At 47.7% G+C, this 20,419-nt stretch overlaps 1 protein-coding gene across 1 annotated transcript in view; it reads left to right on the plus strand.

Annotated features, from left to right (window-relative positions):
* FAM120C (family with sequence similarity 120C) overlaps nt 1–20,419 on the plus strand; it is a 385,399-nt gene that overhangs the window by 148,317 nt on the left and 216,663 nt on the right. The window contains 1 exon segment of the mRNA XM_029607874.1: nt 13,975–14,146. Within this exon segment, the coding sequence (XP_029463734.1) occupies nt 13,975–14,146 (172 nt within the window).

Below are 20,419 nucleotides of genomic sequence, written 5' to 3' on the forward strand. Positions count from 1 at the left end.
CCGATGCGCTCCATGATCTTTTACGCACTTCAGCTAGGTCCATGGTGGCAGCGGTGTCGGCACGCCGTCTCCTTTGGCTGCGCAACTGGGCGGCGGATGGTTTGTCCAAGGCTCACCTCGGGGCATTGCCCTTCAAAGGGAAATTGCTGTTTGGTAAGGAGTTAGATGACTTGATGGTTTCCCTGGGTGAGAACCGAGCGTTTAGGCTGCCAGAGGATAGGACCCGGTCACGCTCTTCGTTTTCCAGCAGAGCTCGTTTCCGGGGTCCCCGGAAGCCCAGGCCGCAAAGATCCACCGGACCCTCGTATAGGCCGGCCTCTTCTCGAAACACTCACTGGCAGCAGTCCTTTCGCGGCAAACGCTTTGGCAGGCAAGGAGGAGCCCCGTCGGGTGCGGGTTCCAAGCCTTCGCAATGAAGTTCGGCCGGCCCATCCCTCGTCGCGCCCTCAGCACGCTGTTCCAAACGTGGGGGCGCGTCTATCCTTATTTCTCGAGGAATGGGCCAGCATGACGTCGGATCATTGGGTCCTCGACGTGATAAGACATGGCTACGAGTTAGATTTTGCTCGCATCCCAGCGGACAAGTTCCTGGTCTCGCCTTGCAAGGATCCCAGGAAGAAGGCGGCAGTGCTAGACACCATCCGAAGACTAGAAAGCTTGGGGGCCTTCTCTCCAGTTCCGGCCGATCAGTACGGCAAAGGCCGGTACTCCATTTACTTCATAGTTCCCAAGAAGGACGGCACTTTCCGACCCATACTGGATCTGAAAGGAGTCAACAGATGCCTTCGGGTCCCTCACTTCAAGATGGAAACCATTCGTTCGGTGATCGCGTCAGTGCGGCCAGGCGAATTCCTTGCGTCACTAGATCTCACAGAAGCATACCTTCATGTGGGCATCCAACCAGCGTTCCAGCGGTTCCTGCGGTTTTGCATTCTGGGAAGACACTTCCAGTTCCGGGCTCTTCCGTTCGGCCTGGCGACAGCACCTCGGACATTCACGAAAGTGATGGTGGTAGTGGCGGCGCACTTACGTCGGGAAGGCCTCCTGGTTCACCCTTACCTCGACGATTGGCTGATTCGGGCGAAGTCAGAGAGCCTGTGTCGGCAAGCGGTAGCCAGGGTGCTACAATTCTTGCAGTCCCTGGGCTGGGTGGTCAACTACAACAAGAGTCATCTGGAACCCACTCAGTCCTTGGAGTACCTTGGAGCCGTTTTCGACACAAAACGGGGCAGAGTGATTCTCTCTCAGGATCGGATATGCAAACTACAGTCTCAGGTGCGACGTCTTTTGTCTCAGCACCGTCCGCGAGTCTGCGATTACCTGACAGTTCTCGGATCTATGGCCTCCACGCTAGCGTTAGTCCCTTGGGCGTTCGCTCACCTGCGGCCACTGCAGTCTTCATTGTTGTCCCGCTGGAAACCGATTTCAGAGGAATATTATCTTCCACTGCCTCTCGAGAGTCAGGTGCGCTCCAGCCTGGGCTGGTGGCTGGATTCCAAACATCTCTCCTGCGGAGTATCTCTTCTTCTTCCCAACTGGACAGTGGTGACCACGGATGCCAGTCTTTCCGGTTGGGGTGCAGTTTGCCAAGGGAAATCGGTTCAGGGTCTGTGGTCAGAAGATCAGACCCGGTGGTCTATCAACCGCCTAGAGTTCAGGGCGGTCCGTCTGGCATTGCAAGCTTTTCTACCCCTTCTACGAGGAAAGGCGATCCGAGTATTGTCGGACAACGCTACCACCATGGCTTACATCAATCGCCAGGGCGGGACGAAAAGCCCTCAAGTAGCGGAGGAAGCGCGTTCCTTGATGGCCTGGGCAGAGCGGCATCTCAGCGATCTCGCTGCGTCTCACATAGCAGGAGCCGACAATGTCCAGGCGGACTTCCTCAGCCGACACCACCTGGATCCCGGAGAGTGGGAGCTAGCGGAAGAAGCGTTTCTTCTCATTTGCAGGACTTGGGGAACGCCCCACATGGACCTGATGGCCACGTGGAACAACTCAAAGGCTCCGAGATTTTTCAGTCGACGCCGAGAAAGAGGAGCAGAAGGGGTCGACGCATTAGCACTTCCCTGGCCGGCGGAGGTGCTACTGTATGTGTTCCCACCGTGGCCCATGATCGGCAAGATACTGCGGCGCATAGAATTGCACCCGTCCGACGTGATCATGGTGGCGCCGGAGTGGCCGCGCCGTCCGTGGTTTGCGGACCTGGTCCAGTTGTCAGTGGCGGCACCCCTTCGTCTACAGGGGTTTCCGGGGCTCCTTCGTCAGGGTCCCGTCTGTTTGGAGAATGCGGATCACTTCTGTCTCGCGGCATGGCTTTTGAGAGGTATCGGTTGAAGCAAAAAGGTTACTCGGACGCGGTAGTTGCCACGTTGCTGAGATCCAGGAAACAGTCTACGTCTCTGGCTTATGTTCGAGTCTGGGTAGTCTTTGAGGAATGGTGCTTGGAGCGGGGTCTTAATCCCACTTCCGCTGCTATTCCCGATATTTTGGCTTTTCTCCAGGCTGGGCTGGCCAAAGGCTTAGCGTGCAGTTCCCTACGGGTCCAAGTCGTGGCGCTTGGTTGTTTGCGTGGTAAGATTCGGGGAGTCTCCCTGGCTCTCCACCCGGATATCTCCCGTTTCCTTCGGGGGGCGAAACACCTCCGTCCTCCTTTGCGGCTCCCTTGTCCTTCTTGGAACCTCAACTGGGTGCTCTCGTCCTTATGCTCAGCTCCTTTTGAGCCTCTGAAGCGTTCTACGATCAAAGATCTCACGTTAAAGACTGTATTCCTGGTAGCCATTGCTTCGGCTCGCCGGGTTTCTGAGTTGCAAGCTCTGTCCTGCAGAGAGCCCTTCTTGCGTTTTTCCGATTCAGGGGTTTCCTTGCGGACCGTTCCCTCTTTCTTGCCTAAGGTCGTATCACCTTTTCATTTGAATCAATCGGTTGAACTTCCCGCTTTCGCGGTTGGGGAATCTTCCTACCCGAAGTTGAGGGATTTGAGAAAACTAGATGTGCGGAGGTCTCTTCTTCGCTATCTAGAGGTCACAAATTCTTTTCGATTAACGGATCATCTGTTTGTGTTGACGTTGGGTCCGAAGAAAGGTTCTGCGGCGTCCCGCACAACGATCGCTCGTTGGCTCAAGGAGGCCATTGGTTCCGCGTATATTCTGCGAGGTAAAACACCGCCAGTGGGTCTTCGAGCTCATTCGACGAGATCTCATGCTGCGTCTTGGGCGGAATCTTCTCAGGTGTCGCCTCAAGAGATTTGCAGGGCGGCTACCTGGAAATCGTTGCATACCTTCATTAAACATTACCGATTGGATGTTCAAGCTACTGATGCTGGGGGATTTGGAGAGAGGGTACTCCGAGCGGGACTCTCTGCTTCCCACCCTCGATAACTTAGCTCTGGTACATCCCAGGTGTCCTGGACTGATCCTGGTACGTACAGGGAAAGGAAAATTAGTTTCTTACCTGATAATTTTCGTTCCTGTAGTACCAAGGATCAGTCCAGGATCCCGCCCGCAGTGTGGCGCTATAGTAATGGAGAGTCCGCTCATTGTTGTTTTTTTAATACGCTGACCCCTTGTTTTGTTCGCTCTCCCGGTTGGGGAGTCTGTTTTTCCTGTAGGGGTGTTGGAGTTATTTTACTTAGTAAGTTTCTATGGTTAGCTATGTTGGCTTTTGGATTTTTCTACTTTGACATTACGTATGACTGAGGGGCTGTGACTGGCACAGGGGCTTATATATGGCTCCGCCCACAAGTTTTAATCTGTCTCCATCTACTGGTGCGGAGTCACAACCCAGGTGTCCTGGACTGATCCTTGGTACTACAGGAACGAAAATTATCAGGTAAGAAACTAATTTTCCTTTTTCTCTCGAAGGTGCAGTAGCCTTATTTAAGTGCAGATTTGGAAGAGAAATTGGGTCAACCCACAACATCTGTGGAAGTATTGGGAGCTATTCGGGAACTAAAACCAGGGAAAGCCCTGGGTATAGATGGTTTTAACCCATTATTTTATAAAAAAATTTAATTGGAGTGCCAATTTGGATATACCCAGATTTTTCAAGACAAACTCAGATGAGGAGGAAGAAATTTCTAGCTTTTAGAGCTGAAGTAGAAAAATTGGGGGGGGGGAAATGATTATAAAATTCCCATGTAGATGCGAGATATCTCGTCAAAATCAGAGACATATTTTTTTACCAAACTTCACAATTAAGAGTGTTTCTGGATTCACTTGCCCAAGAGTCTTTGCCTGGGAATTAAGGCAAAGTAAAATATTGAGGTGCTGCCTTAATTTTCAGTCGTTGTAGTGATTTTCACTATTTCCTTTACCGCTCTAATGTTCTTTATAATACTCCTTGTGGATTTCTTTTTATTTTAATATATACAGATATAATGTTACTGAGTACTATTTCTTTTTTTTTTTTTTTCCTGGATATCTGTATTAAATTTTCTCTATTGTAAAATTTAAAGTGATATTTGTGGGACAACTGGTGAAGATGTATAATTATATTAGGGACAATGGTCTGTTATTACAGGCTTCCAATGTGGCTGGCATAACAGTACTTCCAAAATCAGGGAAAGATTATACGCTTTGTAGTTCATACTGGCTGATTTTCTCATATAAACATTGATTTGAAAATATTGGCCAAATATTTTGCACAAATACTGAGAGTGGTTATTTTCCTTTTGATTCATTCAGATCAAGCTGGTTTCATGCCAGGAAGAATGGCAGGAGATAATGTGTGTAAAATTTAGTATTATTTATTATGCGAGGAGAGATTGCATTCACTCAGTGTTATTTACAGTAGATGTGGAGAAGGCGTTCAACTGGGTACATTAGTCCATTCTTATTTCAAGTTATGGAAAGGAATGGGGGATTTTTTTTGAAGTGGGTGCAGGAATTATATAGTGGCCCTGAAGCATGCATTAAGATAAATGGGGGATATTAAAATTTTTTTATAGTGCAAAGGGGTACAAGACAGGGATGCCCTCTCTTGTCTTTGTTATTTGCATTAAGTATAGAACTATTAGCAGAAAGAATTAGGCAACTTACAGGTATCACCGGGATAAAGATAGGGGAGGAGGATTATAAAATTTCATTGTACGCCAATGATATTTTGTTTGTTCTTTCTACCCCAGAAAGTTCTTTGGGGGGGTTATCTGAAATTGAGATTTTTGAGAGAGTTTTAGGTTTTGAAATTAATAGAGATAAATCTGAGATCTTACGTATTTGTTTATCAGACACACAGGTTCAAATATTAAAAGCGAAATTTCCTAGCATGTAGACAGATGGACTCAGGACCAGTGGTTTATGCTCTCCTGCCAGCAGATGGAGACGGAGCAAGCTGACGTCACAGTATATGTAGTCCTGCATTGACACCAGCCTACCAGTATTCTCCATCTCCAGCAGATGGTGGATGTGTATTTCCCTATTGGGACTGCTTCAGATTTTGGAAGGAGAATTTAAAATGGAATGAAGAAAGCCCTGCTCTCCTGCAGTGATACTGATGGGCCACCCCCCACTCCCAGTTGAGAATTCCTGAGGTGATTTCTGTGGTCCCTCAAATGTGTGCCTTGGTCTGATAGCTGGGTTTTCCGGCGTTGACCTAGCTGATTTTACAGCTTAAAGGCAGCAGGTGCAGAAGGCCAAGCATGGCAGTGACGGCATATGCCCTCTCCCTCCGTAGCCGGAGACCGTCTCTGTACTCAGCCAGTATGGTTGAACTCGGGTAAGTTTAAAAAAAAAAAAGTAAAGATAGAGACAGTGTAGAGTGGTTTGCAGGACTTCCTCTGGTCTCTGCTCGGTGCGCCATTCTGACGTTCATTCCTACTCCCGTGGGGATTAGGGGAACTGGGCAGCCTGGCGGGTTGAGCGGCCCCAGTGGGCTAGACCCCTCAGTTAGACTTCTTGCTTGCATGCCGCATGGTAGGCCGTAACGGCGTTTTCGCGCGCTTCTGTGCATGCTTTACTGCCCTCTAAAGGACGTCTGTGTGCGCAGTGCTCTCAGTTTTGATTGTGCCTTTTGCGCACAATTTTTAAAGCATTGGCGGTGTGCAAAGGCTTTGCCACAGAGTTTGTGAGTGTGCTTTTTGCAGCGCTTACTCTTGGGGCGCCAAACTTTTGTGCGCATAAATTTTGTGTGCTTGAAATTTTTTCAGTGCGAGCTGGCGGGACGCATGTTCTCCATCACCTGGGCACTGATGGCACCGGTGAGGAACAAACCTAAGCGCCTTTTTCTCTATGTTGCCTGTCATATTCAGGCATCTCAGCCTGACGTGTCTTCTAACGTGTCAGCACTGTTTAGAGGCTCAGGGAGAATTGTCCTCCTCTGATTTTGCCTAGCCTGGATCCTCCCAGCCTGATGATGGTCTAGTTAATGATCTGACTGGAGGTACACCATATCTTGAAACTTCCTTGACTGGTTCCTCCGCAGGAGATAGCAGTTCAGTGGACCCTGCTTCAGTTCCTTCTGGGTTTGGCCTGGATCTGGCTGCCTTTTCTTGGATGGAGTTTTTTCAAGGTTTGCAATCCTTTCTTCAGGCGCAGTCCTCAGCTTTGCTCACTGCTGTCAGGTCGGACCCTCAGCCCTCCCTCTTCCAGTTCTATGTTTAATCGCTGAAACACGCCTCAGTTCACTGCAGGTAATCCCGACAGGAACCCGATTGCACTCATGATGAGGCAGGTCCTGATTCCCTGCAAGATGGGGAAATTCCTCCGGGACTGGAACCATATCTGATCATGTTGCAGTTCTTTCGTAGAGATGAACTGCTGGCCCTGATTTCCCAGACCTTAAAGATGCTGAATGTCCCTGGTGCAGATTCCATGTCTGAACCAAAGAAGAATCCCTTTTTGATTTCCTTATGTAAAGCCTCTTGTTTTTTTCCCTGTTATGGACACCATTCAGGAATTGATTGATCTTGATTGGGGCGACCCAGAGGCAACTTTCAAAGGGGGTTGGACATTAGAAGGCCTGTACCCCCTGGATCCAATTGTGAGGGAGCATTTGCATTTTCCCAAAGTGGATGTGCTGGTCCATGCTGTCTCTAAGCAGATGACTATCCCCGTGGAGGGAGAAGCGGTCCTGAAGGATGTGCATGATGGGAGGATTGAGGCTTTCCTTAAGCAAGCCTTTGAAGCGGTGGCGATGACTTTACAGACAGCCTCTTGTTGCGCTCTAGTGGCACTGTGTTGTCTGCTTCTCTCTCAGGAAGTTGATGATTCTGGAGTGGATTCCAGAGTGGTTATGGAGCACGTTGCCATCTTTTTAGTTGATGCAAGCTGCGATTTGATCTGTATCTTGGCCAGAAGAGTCGCTTTGATGGTAGCGGCCAGGCTTCAACTATGGTTGCAAAATTGGTCAACTGACATAGCCTCCAAAGCTAATCTTATAAAAATGCCTTCCATAGCAGCTGATACAGCGCTGATCAAGTGTTACTATAAGAAGGTTTTTCTGAAATTTTGGTGAAAAATCCATCCAGAAATCATTTCAATAAGATAAGTGTGACAACCAGTATCTATCAGGCGATTTTGCTGCTGGTATTGAAAAATTAAATCTGGTTTTTGTTTTTGAGGTATGATTGGTGAAAGAAAAAAACACATAGACACATCAAATACAAAACACAAGAACCAGTTACAAAGGTAATTTTTTAATAAAATAGAAAATACAAAAACTTTTTGAAGTAGAAATAAAGAATGAGATGTTTTTATGAACCATGACTGCAACTACTGGTCTCAATAAAATCCGACGGTATAAAACTGATTGGTACCAGTGCTGAGGTCTTTTCCTCTCTACTACAAAGTATTAATTTTAAGAAATATTATAATTACAGAATAGCAACTTTTTTGTTGCACCAGCCAGTTTTTTGTGTGATTTAATAAGATACTGGTGTATCACTTTGTTTTTGTGCAATATTCTTCATACAAGCGGAGAAAACATCTACAGTCACCAAGAAAACTCCATCATGATTCCATCTCGCCACTGTGGTGTGGTATGTGTCCATTGTGAGACTTCGGAGCAACCCTTTGTAGTAGGCGGACAAGGAGAGTGACCGCTGTTTTTAAAACAGAAAAAAAGCATCTAAAGTATGAAAAACCAATGGCTGCCTAACGGGTTCTGCGAGGGAATGGACATAGTGATGAATTTGCAGGTACGCAAAGAAATGGACATCAGTTAGGCCATACAATGTTTTCAGTTTGGCAAAAGGGAATAATTTACCCTCCCCGTTCAGCAAATGTTCCAATTGCGTTATTCCCTTCTGCACCCAACTGCAAAAACTGGAAGAGTGAGATTCTGGCAGGAATTCCTGATTTCCCAATATAGGCAGACTCTAGGCACTCCCAATTGCTTAGTTAGAAATGTCCAGGCCCTCCGAATTGGTGTAATCAATGGATTATGTTTTAGTGACGGGGGTAGGGCGGTCAGGGGAGCTTGGAGAACAAATCTCAGGTCCAGAGGGGCCACCAGCATGGTCTCAGCCAAAATATTCACAAAAGTGGTCTCCCCCAAAATCCAGTCTCACACTAGGCAAAGATTGGCTGCCACGTTATATCGGGTAATATCCGGGACTCCCATACCTTCCACTCTCCACCTCAATTTTAACCAGCGCAAGGGAACACGAGCCGTATTACCCCGCCACAAAAAAAAGCAAAGTGCTTTGTCCAAGGGCACAATATCATAGTTTTTAAGCGAAAGCAGGAAATTTTGTAGGACATAAAAGCCATTTAGGCAGGATTACCATTTTAAAAGGGTTAATACGGCCTCCGAGAGATAGTGGTAAATCCTGCCAAGCCTGGGTCTTGTCCTGACTGAGTGTAAGCAGGCCTGGTATATTAAGACTGTAAATGGCAGCTAAGTCAATGGACAAATGAATCCCTAAGTATTTGATAGAGTCTGCAGCCCAGCACAGTGGGAAGGCGCCACCCCACCTCTGCTTAAGGGCCTCCGGGAAAACCAGGGCTTCCAATTTGTCCCAATTGAGCCGCAACCCCGAAAAGGCACCAAAGGAGGTAAACAAAGCAAGCAGTGCAGAAAGCAAATGCTGAGGGTCCGTGAGAGACTAAAATATCGTCTGCAAATGCTGCGTATTTGAATATCTCCCTCTGTGTCCGGGAGTGCAATTGTATGCCTTGTACTGCGGCCGACTCCTGAATGGCCAGCAACATGGGCTCTAGGGTAAGAAGGAAAAGGAGAGGCGACAGCGGTCATCCCTGGCGAGTGTCTTTGGAAACAGGAAAAGGGTCTGAATGTGCACCGTTAACTAAAATGGAGGCAGTTGGGTCTTGATAGAGCAACTGGATGGCGCTATAAAAGAACCCTCCAATTCCCATAGATCTGAGCAGGTGAAACATGTATCCTCATTCCACTCTGTTGAAGGCTTTTTTTCGCATCAAAACTGATAACTAAATATGGAGTGTCCATTTGATTACAGAGCGCCATGGCAGGGGCCACCAGTCGAATATTTGTGAGGACGTAACGTTTCCTAACAAAGCCTACTTGCCCTGGTTTGATCAAGGATGGCAGAATATCTGCTAGCCGTTCCACCAATATCTTAGCTAAAGGTTTGTGGTCCACATTTAACAGAGATATTGGGCGATAAGATGAAGGATGTAGGGGTTCTTTACCGGGCTTGGGAATGAGGGTTACATGGGCCACATTCCCATGTTTTGGATAAGTGCCCGTATGGATCAAGGCATTAACCACTTGTGGGAGGAGCTGTGTGAGTGGGTCTATGAAACATTTATAAAACTCTGAACTGTAGCCATCTGGGCTGGGGGCCTTAAGTTTGTGTGTGTGGCGGATGACCAACTGCACCTCATCCTCTGAAATTGGCTCATTTAAGCACTGACCCTGATTTGGCGCAACATAAGAGAGGTGAAGGCGTTCGCAAAAATGGTCCCAATTTTCTTAACTCCAACCATCAGAGGTATAGAGGTCAGAATAATATTTGTGGAAACATTTCAGAATAGAGGGAGTGTCATTGACAATATGGCCCCCAGATGACCGGATAGCTGGTATGTAACGGGACCCCCCGGAGGATTTGATCAAGCTGGCCATTAGCTTCCCTGCTTTATTCCTAAACCTGTAAAGTTTAAACTGGTAGTATAAAAGGCTCTTCTTAGCTCGCTGGTACAGAAGGGAATTAATCGCTGTTTGCAGAGAGTGGTAAGACTCCCTATTCGCCCGGGAATTGGAGCTGATCAGAGCATACTTTGCTCGTTGGAGCTGAGTGCTAAGAGATAGTAAACGTTTATCAAGGGTTTTCTTTCGATGCACCAGAAAAGAGATAATATCGCTACGTAGCATTGCCTTAGCCGTATTCCAGAATAGTATTGGGTCCCTACTATGTTGGGCATTTAGTTTGGAGAAATCCACCCAATTCTCCTAGAGATAGTCCTGAAATGGGACATCATCTGCTAGAAAATAGGAGTAGTGCCAGTGAAAGTCTGTGGACCCCAGGGGCGACCGTGACAGCTCTATCCAGATCGGGGCATGATCGGAAATGACAATGTCCCCAATCCTGGCTTCAGAGATTTTGGAAAAATAGTGGGCACTCATCAGGAGATAGTCTAATCTAGAGTGTGTGAGGCATGTGCTCTGGATAGGCGAGTAAAATCTCTAAGGGATGCAACGTTCTCCAGGCATCCACTAAATGTAATGAGTTTTCCAAGAGCCGGATCCCTTTACTGTAAGCACCCTCCTGCTGGGTAACAGAAGACTTATCCCACTGTGGGTCACAGACCGCATTAAAATCCCCGCCAACGATTACATCCCGATCTGTGTAGGGGAGGAGCAGTCTGTGGATGGTCTGAAAAAAATTTGCACTGTAAGTATTCGGTGCATAGATATTGCACAGAACTAGAGTAGAATGGTTGAACTCCACCACTAAAATGAGATAGCGGCCTTGAGGGTTTTTTATTTCATTCTTAATCGTAATTGGTAGGTGTTTCTGAATTAAAATGGCCACCTCTGCTGACCTAGTATTGGCTGATGCTTAATGCATTGACCCCCACCCAATTTTGATTTAACTTGGCGTATTCTAGATCGGTCAGATGAGTTTCCTGTAGAAAGGCCAGATCCATTGACTTTTTTTTTAAAGTATGAAGTATCTTGGACCGTTTGATAGAGGAATTTATGCCACAAACGTTCCAGGAAAAAATACGGGTTCCTCTACTAACCATCAAGTGAAGCCAAGGGTTGCAGTAATTGTTGTTTCATAGGCATAACAAAGAAGGGTGGTCCTTCCATCATAGACCACCCCTCAGGGCTAAACTGTTCAGCATCAGCATATAGTGTGACAAGGAAAGAGCACACACACAGCATAATCCCAAAAAAAACCCTTTAGTCCCCCCTCTCTTCTTAACCCCATTAACGGAGATCACTAAGACTCTACAAGCTCCCGCTTCATCCCCCCAGCCCCACCCACCTGCCAAACATGGAGCAATTACATGAGAGAGAAATACAACTTGCCAATGCATTCTTAAACCAACCAACAGCGCACTGAACAGTCCCCTCGAGCCAAGCGCAGGGCGAGCCGCATAGTCACAAAAGAGAAAATATCATGGCATAGGGCATCCAGTTAGGTATATGTACCCAGTAACATAGCAAAGTCCGGTGCTGACACCCATAGACAGCGCTGGAGCTCGGAGAAAAAACCAATTAGTAAGGAACAAAAAGACCGCGGGGGTTGTGATCGCCCCCCTGCTGCGGTGTATCTTAATTTTAGCAAGGGCCTCCAGGCCATGTTCATCTGTCGCGGACTCCATTTGCCTCCCAAGGGCTAGCCGAGGGCCCATCTAGCGTGTTTATATAGTTCTGGATCTCCCCCACATCCGTGAACTAGCGTGGGCCTCCAGGGGTCGACACTCGGACCCTAGCTGGGTATACAATCGTAGCACGTAGGCCCAGAGTGTGCAGTTTGGCGCAATATGGGGAAAGCATGCGCCGTTGCGCTGTCAGTCGCAGAGAAATCCTGAAATACAAGAATTTTTTTGTTGTCGTTCGTGAGGGACTTCCCCAAACATACTGCCTGTAAAATTTCAGATTTATGCGCGAAGTTTAATATTTTGGCAATTATCTTTTGTGGGCGATTCTGCTGGCTCTGTTTAAGGCCTAACCTGTGGGCGCATTCGACTCGCAAGGGTCCCCGTGCCTGGGAGATATTGAGTTCCTGTGTAAGCCACACTTCTAGCATCGTGGAGAGCTCCTTTTCATCCAGCAATTCCGGCAGGCCCACAAACCGGAGGTTTGACCGTCGGGACCGGTTCTCCAGGTCCTCCAGACGGTCCATGTGCTGGGCGATAACTGTTTTCAGGGCTGCCAGCTCAGATTGCGAGGTGTGGAGGCCATCTTGGACATGGAAACCTGTTGTTCGAGTTCTGTAAAGCGCCTTTCGTAGCCTGCAGATGGAGGTGGTAAGATCCATGAGTTGGCTGGAGATTTTTTTGAATTCCGGCTCCAGGGCTTCCACTATGGCGGCTTTTATGTCAGCCCAGTTTGCAGGTACAGGCGGCTCTGTAGTTCCGGTGTCATCGTCAGACGGCGTGTCTGTAGGTCACGGCCTTTCCTTGTCTTTTTGTCTGTCTTTTTTGGTGGTGTGGGTCGACATGACTGCTTGTGGAGGGTACCGCAGTGCAGGAGATATCGAAAACTATCTTCAGTGACCCATAAAGTGGCGTTGGCTGCTGCGGATGGGGCTGGATGGCCAAACCGGGAGCCAAGAAGGGAAACCTACATCTGTTCCCTTTCATAGCATCACATGATCTCCTGCCTCTAAAGCTTTAATAGACTGTTGAATTAAGGAAGTGATTGGCTCAGTGTATTTCATTAAATGTTTACCATTTCCCAGAGGTCTTTGGGTGCATTTGACCAAAACACTGGCTGCCTCATGGACAGAACTTTGTTTGGTGACTCCCCTCAGTGGTAATCTGCAAGACATCTACTTAATTACCCCTGCATTCTTTCAGAAAACATTACTATTTGGATATTCAGACCACAGAGGATGCCATGTTTGGCATTTTGAGAGCCAGGCCAGCAGTATCCCATTCATTCTGAGGCTTAGCTTTGGTACTACCCAGTCATCAGGACAGATCTGGCTGACAAAAAGGAAGGAGACATTTTAGTCTTGCATGTTAATTTTAATTTCTTTTTAGTTCTGCTAAACCAGTCCAGGACACTCCTGGACTGCCATATTTCGCTCCTCCTTTTTTGCCTACAGGTATAATTTCAGTTCTTTATATCATCAGTTCATTGGTTCATTTGGGCTGGTTCATTGAGCCGGTCTCACAGGGCTAAGGATGTTCGGTGTTGGTTATCTCCTTTGAAGCCTCCTGAGTAAGTGGGGAATAGGTAGGAGTTGCGATTAGCTTGTTCGAATACTAGCAGGTTAATTTTAGTAGAGGACCCTATGTAGGGTGATGTAAGCAAATTAGTAAATTTCTTTCTCCATCTTCTGGCAGGAGAGCATAAATGCAGGCATCTGGCTCGTCTGGCAGGACTCAAGGAAAGGAAATTAGCAGGTAAGACTACATTTCTCCTATGAAATTTTGTTTTGGAGGAGGAAGTTTACTATCTATGCTAGATGAGGGATGCTGTAGATTTTGAGAGATTTGAAGGTTTTGATCTCTGCCGTAATTGAAAAACATTACCCTGCTGTCCAGGGTAGTATGGAGAACTAATATAACAGTAATTGCCAGGTAAGTGAAAATAGCATTGTATTTCTTTTGAATTGGTTGAACATGATCAGCTGAATGTGCATTCATAGTTTATTTTCAATTTATGTAGTGCCCTTAGCTAGGGAGTCTTACAGAAAGGGAGTAAATTTATATATTGTTGGAAAATTGCCCATTGCCAGATATATGGGTCAGTGATTTATTGCTCACATATAATGCATGCACTAATACTTGGTGCTGTTACAAGTGAGAAGGATCTGTGCTTGCTCTTGCAGTTACTTCTCTCGTAACTCCTTCACTGGGGATTTTTTTTCCATAGGGTGAGATTAAGATTCCTGTGTGCATTGAGGATGAATGTAACCCCGATCTTCCCCCGGCTGCCATTCTGTTTCGCCCAGCCCGTCAGTATGTCTACGGTGTCCTCTTCAGCCTTGCAGAGACACAACGCAGACTGGAGCGTCTTGCTATGCGCCGGCGAGTCCCTTTAGAAGGTAAATGTGTGAAAGTGCTTCTAGAATTGTTGACAGCTATGAGTATTGCTGAAAAGCTGCAGTTGCCAGTTAATACAAGAAGTGATATCTGTGCTTGTCCAGTCAAGTTGACCAGATAAGTTAGACCTGCTATTGAGTGAATCTAGCTTAGCTAGATACGATTTGTTCAGCTAAGTAGTGTTCTCACAGGACAAGCAGGATGGTAGTCCTCACATATGGGTGACATCATCAGATGGAGCCCTGTCACGGAATACTTTTGTCAAAGTTTCTAGAACTTTGACTGGCACCTACTGGGCATGCCCAGCATAGCACCAACCCTGCATCCAACAGGGGTCCCCCTTCAGTCTTTTTTCCGTGCCACAGTAGCCACATGGGTGTTAAGGAGCTCTTCAGAGATTCCTGACAGGAATTTTTCCTCACAGAACTTTTTCAAAAAATTTCAAATAATTATACACCACAGGGGTCCCCTTATCGATATCTTTGCTCTGCGGTTGAATGGTAAGTTTTTTTACCGGCTTGTGGTTGATTCCCGTCTAGTTTTTCTCTCACGGCCTACCGGCCATCGACCGCACCGTGACTAAATTTTTGTCGAGGCCATGGCGTCTGGTTTCCGTCGGTGCCCCGACTGTACTCTTAACAGTGTCCATCACTGACCCTCACACGGTCTGTGTGATGATTGGGGTCCGATCATGATGTCCTTACTTGTACCAAATGTGCCCAAATGACACCAAAGGGTCGCAAGGCTAGGCTGGAGAAGATGGAACTTCTCTTTCGGTCAAAAACCCCAACTCCATCGATAGCTTCGACATAGTCAGAACCATTACCGTCGACTTCGCGCCAGCAAAGGGAAACCGCTGCTGCCCGACCGGCTTTGACGACTCCGCGGGTGTCGACCCACTCTGTTTTTCCTCAGGAAAAAGACTGAGAAGAACATCGAGAAAAACATCGACACCGCCATCGGAAAGCTCAGGCCACCGATACAGGCAAGCCCTCTGCATAGATGTCGTCTGAGCCACCGACAAAGAAGTCCCATACAGAAAAGGCCCCAACCTCTTCTGTTTCTGGGTCACCGAGGCGTTCCCCACCTGGACAGGTGCCTGGAGCCGCGACTCCACTTTCACTGGTGGACCCTCCAGCTACGCCAGTGCTGCCTCCTACTCTGGAACTGGGTATCCATGCCCCAGGTTTCTGTGAGGAATTGGATCGGATGATCCAAGAGGCCATCAGTAAAGCACTCCAGGGGTTCAAACCTCCATCGATGCTGGTGCCGGTTCCCGAGCCGGCCACAGATCCGATACCCAAGGCGCTTGCACTGCTATTGGCAAGAATGTATGCGTTAATCGGTAACCTTCCACCGGTGGATCCAAGGGAACCGATGGCCCCGATACCCTTGTCAATGGAAGAAGAAGAACAAACACCGATCTCCATTCCGCCCTCGGGAGTGCTGCCATCGATGCCTTTGATTCCACCTCTGAGGCCATCGATGCCTAGGCCCGGGCCTTCCGGGATAACACCGTTACTCCCTTCTGATGAACATGTGGAAGCTGGTGATGAGCCTTACGATCCTTGGTCCAATGATTCATCCCAGGATACTGATGATCTTCCTGCACAGCCCTCTCCTCCTGATGAAAGGAAGTGTTCTCCTCCAGAGGACTTGTCCTTTATCAACTTTGTAAAGAAAATGTCTGAAACAGTTCCATTCCAGCTTCAGACTGAAGAGGACTCTAGGCATCAGATGCTGGAGCTTCTCCAGTTTCTTGATGATCCAAAGTAAATCATGTCTATCCCTATTCATGAAATTCTTCTGGACCTTTTAAAGAGAAATTTGGAGCACCCTGGCTCTGTGGCACCTGTCAACCGTAAGGCAGATGCCACCTACTTAGTTCAGTCAGCCCTTGGCTTCCAGAGAACCCAATTAGATCATCACTCAGTGGTTGTAGAGTCAGCCCAGAAGAGGGCATGAAGCTCCAAACCTCATTCTTCCATTCCTCCAGGAGAGGAACAAAAATTCCTGGATGCATTTGAAAGACGTGTATTCCATGGCTCAATGCTGATCTCTAGCATTGCTTCCTATCAATTGTACATGTCCCAATACAACAGGGCCCTGTTCAAAAAGATTCAGGAATTTGCTGAAGCCTTACCGCTGCAATTCCAGGACCAGCTTCATGCCCTAGCACAAAAAGGCCTAGATGCTGGCAGACATGAAGTACAGTCTGCATATGACATCTTCGACACGGCCTCCAGAGTTTCGGCGGCAGGAATTAGTGCGAGGAGATGGGCTGGCTAAAGTCTTCAGACCTTAGGCCAGAAGTACAGGACAGGTTAGCTGACTTGCCCTGTGCTGGGGATAATCTTTTTGGAGAAAAGATTCAAGAAGCAGTGGCGCAGCTCAAGGACCACCAAGAGACTCTGCGCCAGCTCTCCTTACTGCCTTCTGATCTCTTTCTCTTCCAAAAGATCCTTTAGGAGAGACTCTTCGTGCGTCCTCTTCTTGCCCTCTTTAATATACTTCTGGCAGCAGCTACTCGCCTGTTCTACCTGCCTCAAAACACCGGACTCAACATTGGAAAGCGCTCCTCAAACCCTACATATTCTTCGCCACCTGACACCACGGAGAATAATACTCACCTACGACAACTCTGAGAGAGACTTTCGTGGCAACATCACTTCTGAATTTAAGTATAACCTCATGTTTCTATACCACTTGAAATTTCGTTTGACTCCTCCCCTCCCTCCTCCTCCTTCCCTCTCGGTCTCCTACCTCCCCACCCCACCCCACTCCCTCCCGTTACCTTAAGAAATATCTATTCCCTCCTCTTTTGCTCCTTGCTCCTTGACATTGCCCCCCTACAATTCTTCTACGTACGCTAACATTTTAGATTCATTCTCTCCCCTGTGCACCTGTTACGCACACCTTCATCATCCCTACCATCAAACTCCATACTAGTGTGCCCCCTATCCCCCCCCTGTGAAGTCCCACTGGAAAGACACAGAAATTTACTACCCATCATGACCACTCCTATCACACAATTAATTGGTCTCACCACATTCATGATCCTCCTACTTAATACCCAATCCATTTCCAAAAAAACTCCATTAATCTATGACATCCTCACAGATGACAAACCTGATTTTCTTGCCATCACTGAAACATGGCTAAAGGAACCTGACACAGCCATTATCAACCAACTACCCTGCCAGTCATATGACATATTTTCGATTCCCAGACCAAAAAAAAAAAAAGGAGGTGATCTCTTACTAGCAGCCAAAAGTCCTTTAAAGTCTCGCACAAACCCATTTAGCAACCGCACAAACTAGAAATCAGCCTCTTTACAGCCCCTAACCTGCAACTTTGCCTTGCCTATGCGCCTCCAGGTCTCCTCAAAAAGAACCCTTCCATCATTATTGAGTACATTTCTAAACACATAAACATTCACCTTCCAGCAATTATCCTTGGCGACTTCAACATCCATGTTGATGCAACACCGAACACATCCTCCTGCAAGGCCATTTTAACAGCCTTAGACGCTCTAGGCTTCAAGCAATTAATTTCCAACCCAACACATAGAGCAGGCCACACCTTGGACCTCGTATTCACCAATTCTCTCGGGCAATCCAACTCACCCACTTGCACCCCTATTCCCTGGTCGGATCACTTCCGCATCGATATCTCCTGCTCCATAAACAACTCCCCCACCCTCACACAACCCAAAAAATCTATCCAATTCAGACGCAACTGCAAGCAAGAAGACCTAGTAACAGCCCTCACATTAGAGCTCAACAAACTCAACCTTACTGATGCAGAAAAGGAAAATTAGTTCTTACCTGATAATTTTCGTTCCTGTAGTACCAAGGATCAGTCCAGACCGTGGGTAAAGCCCCCGTTCCAGCAGGTGGAGACAGACCAGAGTTCTGAGGCTTGCCCATATAAGGACAGAACCCACCCAGGAACCCTCAGTATATAACCATTGTCAAAGCAGAAAGGTATAAGATCAAGCAAGTAACAGGATAACTATAAATGTAATTTAAACCAACAAATAACAGTACAATTGAATGAACTGTGTAAACTAAATGCTCTTGTATAACTACCCCTGATCATCGTAATGATGCTTCCGGTACCTATAAGCAAAATCCAGGAAGACAATGCAGGAATTAAAGAAATCCTATAAGAAGGAAAAAGACAAAAAATACCTGGAAAAAGATTCAAGTGGCCAGAAAAGAACGGGCGGGTGTCTGGACTGATCCTTGGTACTACAGGAACGAAAATTATCAGGTAAGAACTAATTTTCCTTTCCCTGTACATATCAGGATCAGTCCAGACCGTGGGATGTCCCAAAGCTTCCCTACAAAGGGTGGGACCCAGATAGTCCCGCTCGAAGAACCTGCCAACCAAAGGAACCAAAGACTGGAGCTTGAACATCGAGGCAGTTGTGACAAGCAAAGGTATGAAGGGATTTCCATGTAGCCGCCCTACAAATTTCCTGCGGCGACACAGATTGAGACTCCGCCCAAGAGGTCGCTTGAGAACGCAAAGAATGAGCTTTTAGGCCTTCAGGGACTGCCCAGCCCTTGCAAATGTAAGCAGAGGAAATCGCATCCTTCAACCAGCAAGTGATCGTAGCTTTAGAAACTTGCTTCCCCCTGTTGGGTCCACTCCACAGGACAAAAAGATGATCAGAGACACGAAAATCATTGGTGACCTCAAGATAACGCAATAAGACTCGCTTAAGTTCTAGATGACGAAGATCACCACCACCAGATGCTGCGATATCCTCTGGAGAAAAAGCGGGAAGTTCAACGGACTGGTTAATATGAAAAGACGAAACAACCTTAGGTAAGAAAGAAGATTTGGTCTTGAGAGAGATGCCAGAGTCCGAAAAACGCAAGAAAGGGTCTCTACAAGATAGAGCTTGAAGCTCGGACACACTCCTGGCTGAACAGATAGCAACCAGGAAAATAGTCGTGAGAGTCAAGTCTTTGAGAGTGGCACGACGAAGAGGTTCAAACGGAGCCGTACAAAGAGCTCAAAGAACCAAATTTAAACTCCACGAAGGACAAATAGACCGGATAGGCGGCTTTAGATGCTTAGCGCCTCTGAGAAAACGAACAACATCTGGATGAGAGGCTACCGACCGACCTTCAATGGAACCCAGGAGGGAACCAAGCGCCGAGACCTGAACACGCAGGGAGCTGACCGAAAGACCCTTGGAGAAACCTCGCTGAAGAAAAGAGAGTATCACCGCAACAGAAGGGGAACGAGCGGAAACGCTCAAATCCTCGCAGACGTTTTCAAAAACCTTCCAGACCCGGACATAGGCAAGCGAAGTTGACTGCTTACGAACCCTAAGGAGGGTAGCAATGACCTCTTCCTTATATCCTCTGTGTCTCAAACGTCTCTGTTCAAAAGCCATGCCGCTAGACAAAAGCGATCCACGTGGTTGAAAAATACGGGACCCTGACGCAGGAGATGGGGCAGATGACCGAGACGAAGAGGGCCGTCCACAGTGAGATTCACTAGGTCCGTGATCCACGGCCGTCAGGGCCATTCGGGGGCCACGAGAATGACTGGTCTGCGATGGAGCTCTATTCTCCGAAGAACCTTCCCCACTAACGGCCACAGTGGGAACACGTAAAGAACAACATCGGAGGGCCAGGGAAGAACCAGCGCATCCACTCCCTCTGAGCAATGCTCCCTCCACTGGCTGAAGAACCAGGGAGCCTTGGCGTTGGCTAGCGTCGCCATGAGGTCTAGGTGAAGGGGACCCCACCTGTGCACGATTAGATCCATCGCTACGTCTGACAACTCCCACTCGCCGGGATCGAGATGTTGTTGACTGAGGAAGTCGGCTTGGACATTCTCCTTGCCTGCTATGTGGGAAGCCGCCAGGCGATCCAAGTGCCTCTCTGCCCAGAGAAAAAGCTTGCTGGCCTCTAGCGCCATTAGACAACTTCGAGTCCCCCCTTGTCGATTTATGTAAGCCACCATGGTGGAATTGTCTGATAGCACTCGGACCACTTTGTGGCGAATCAGAGGAAGAAAAAACTTGAGGGCCAGGCGAACCGCTCGGGCTTCTAGACAATTGATGTGCCACCGAGACTGGGACAGGGACCAGAAACCTTGAGTCACATGGGATTGGCAGACAGCCCCCCATCCGGAGAGGCTGGCATCTGTTGTTACTATGACCCAGGAGGGAGTCAAAAGAGGCATGCCCTTGAGAAGGTGAGCCGGGGAGAACCACCATTGTATATTGGCGATGGTAGTGTCGGAGAGAG

The sequence above is a fragment of the Rhinatrema bivittatum genome, chromosome 1 (assembly GCF_901001135.1).
Source record: "Rhinatrema bivittatum chromosome 1, aRhiBiv1.1, whole genome shotgun sequence".
Lineage (NCBI taxonomy): Eukaryota > Metazoa > Chordata > Amphibia > Gymnophiona > Rhinatrematidae > Rhinatrema > Rhinatrema bivittatum.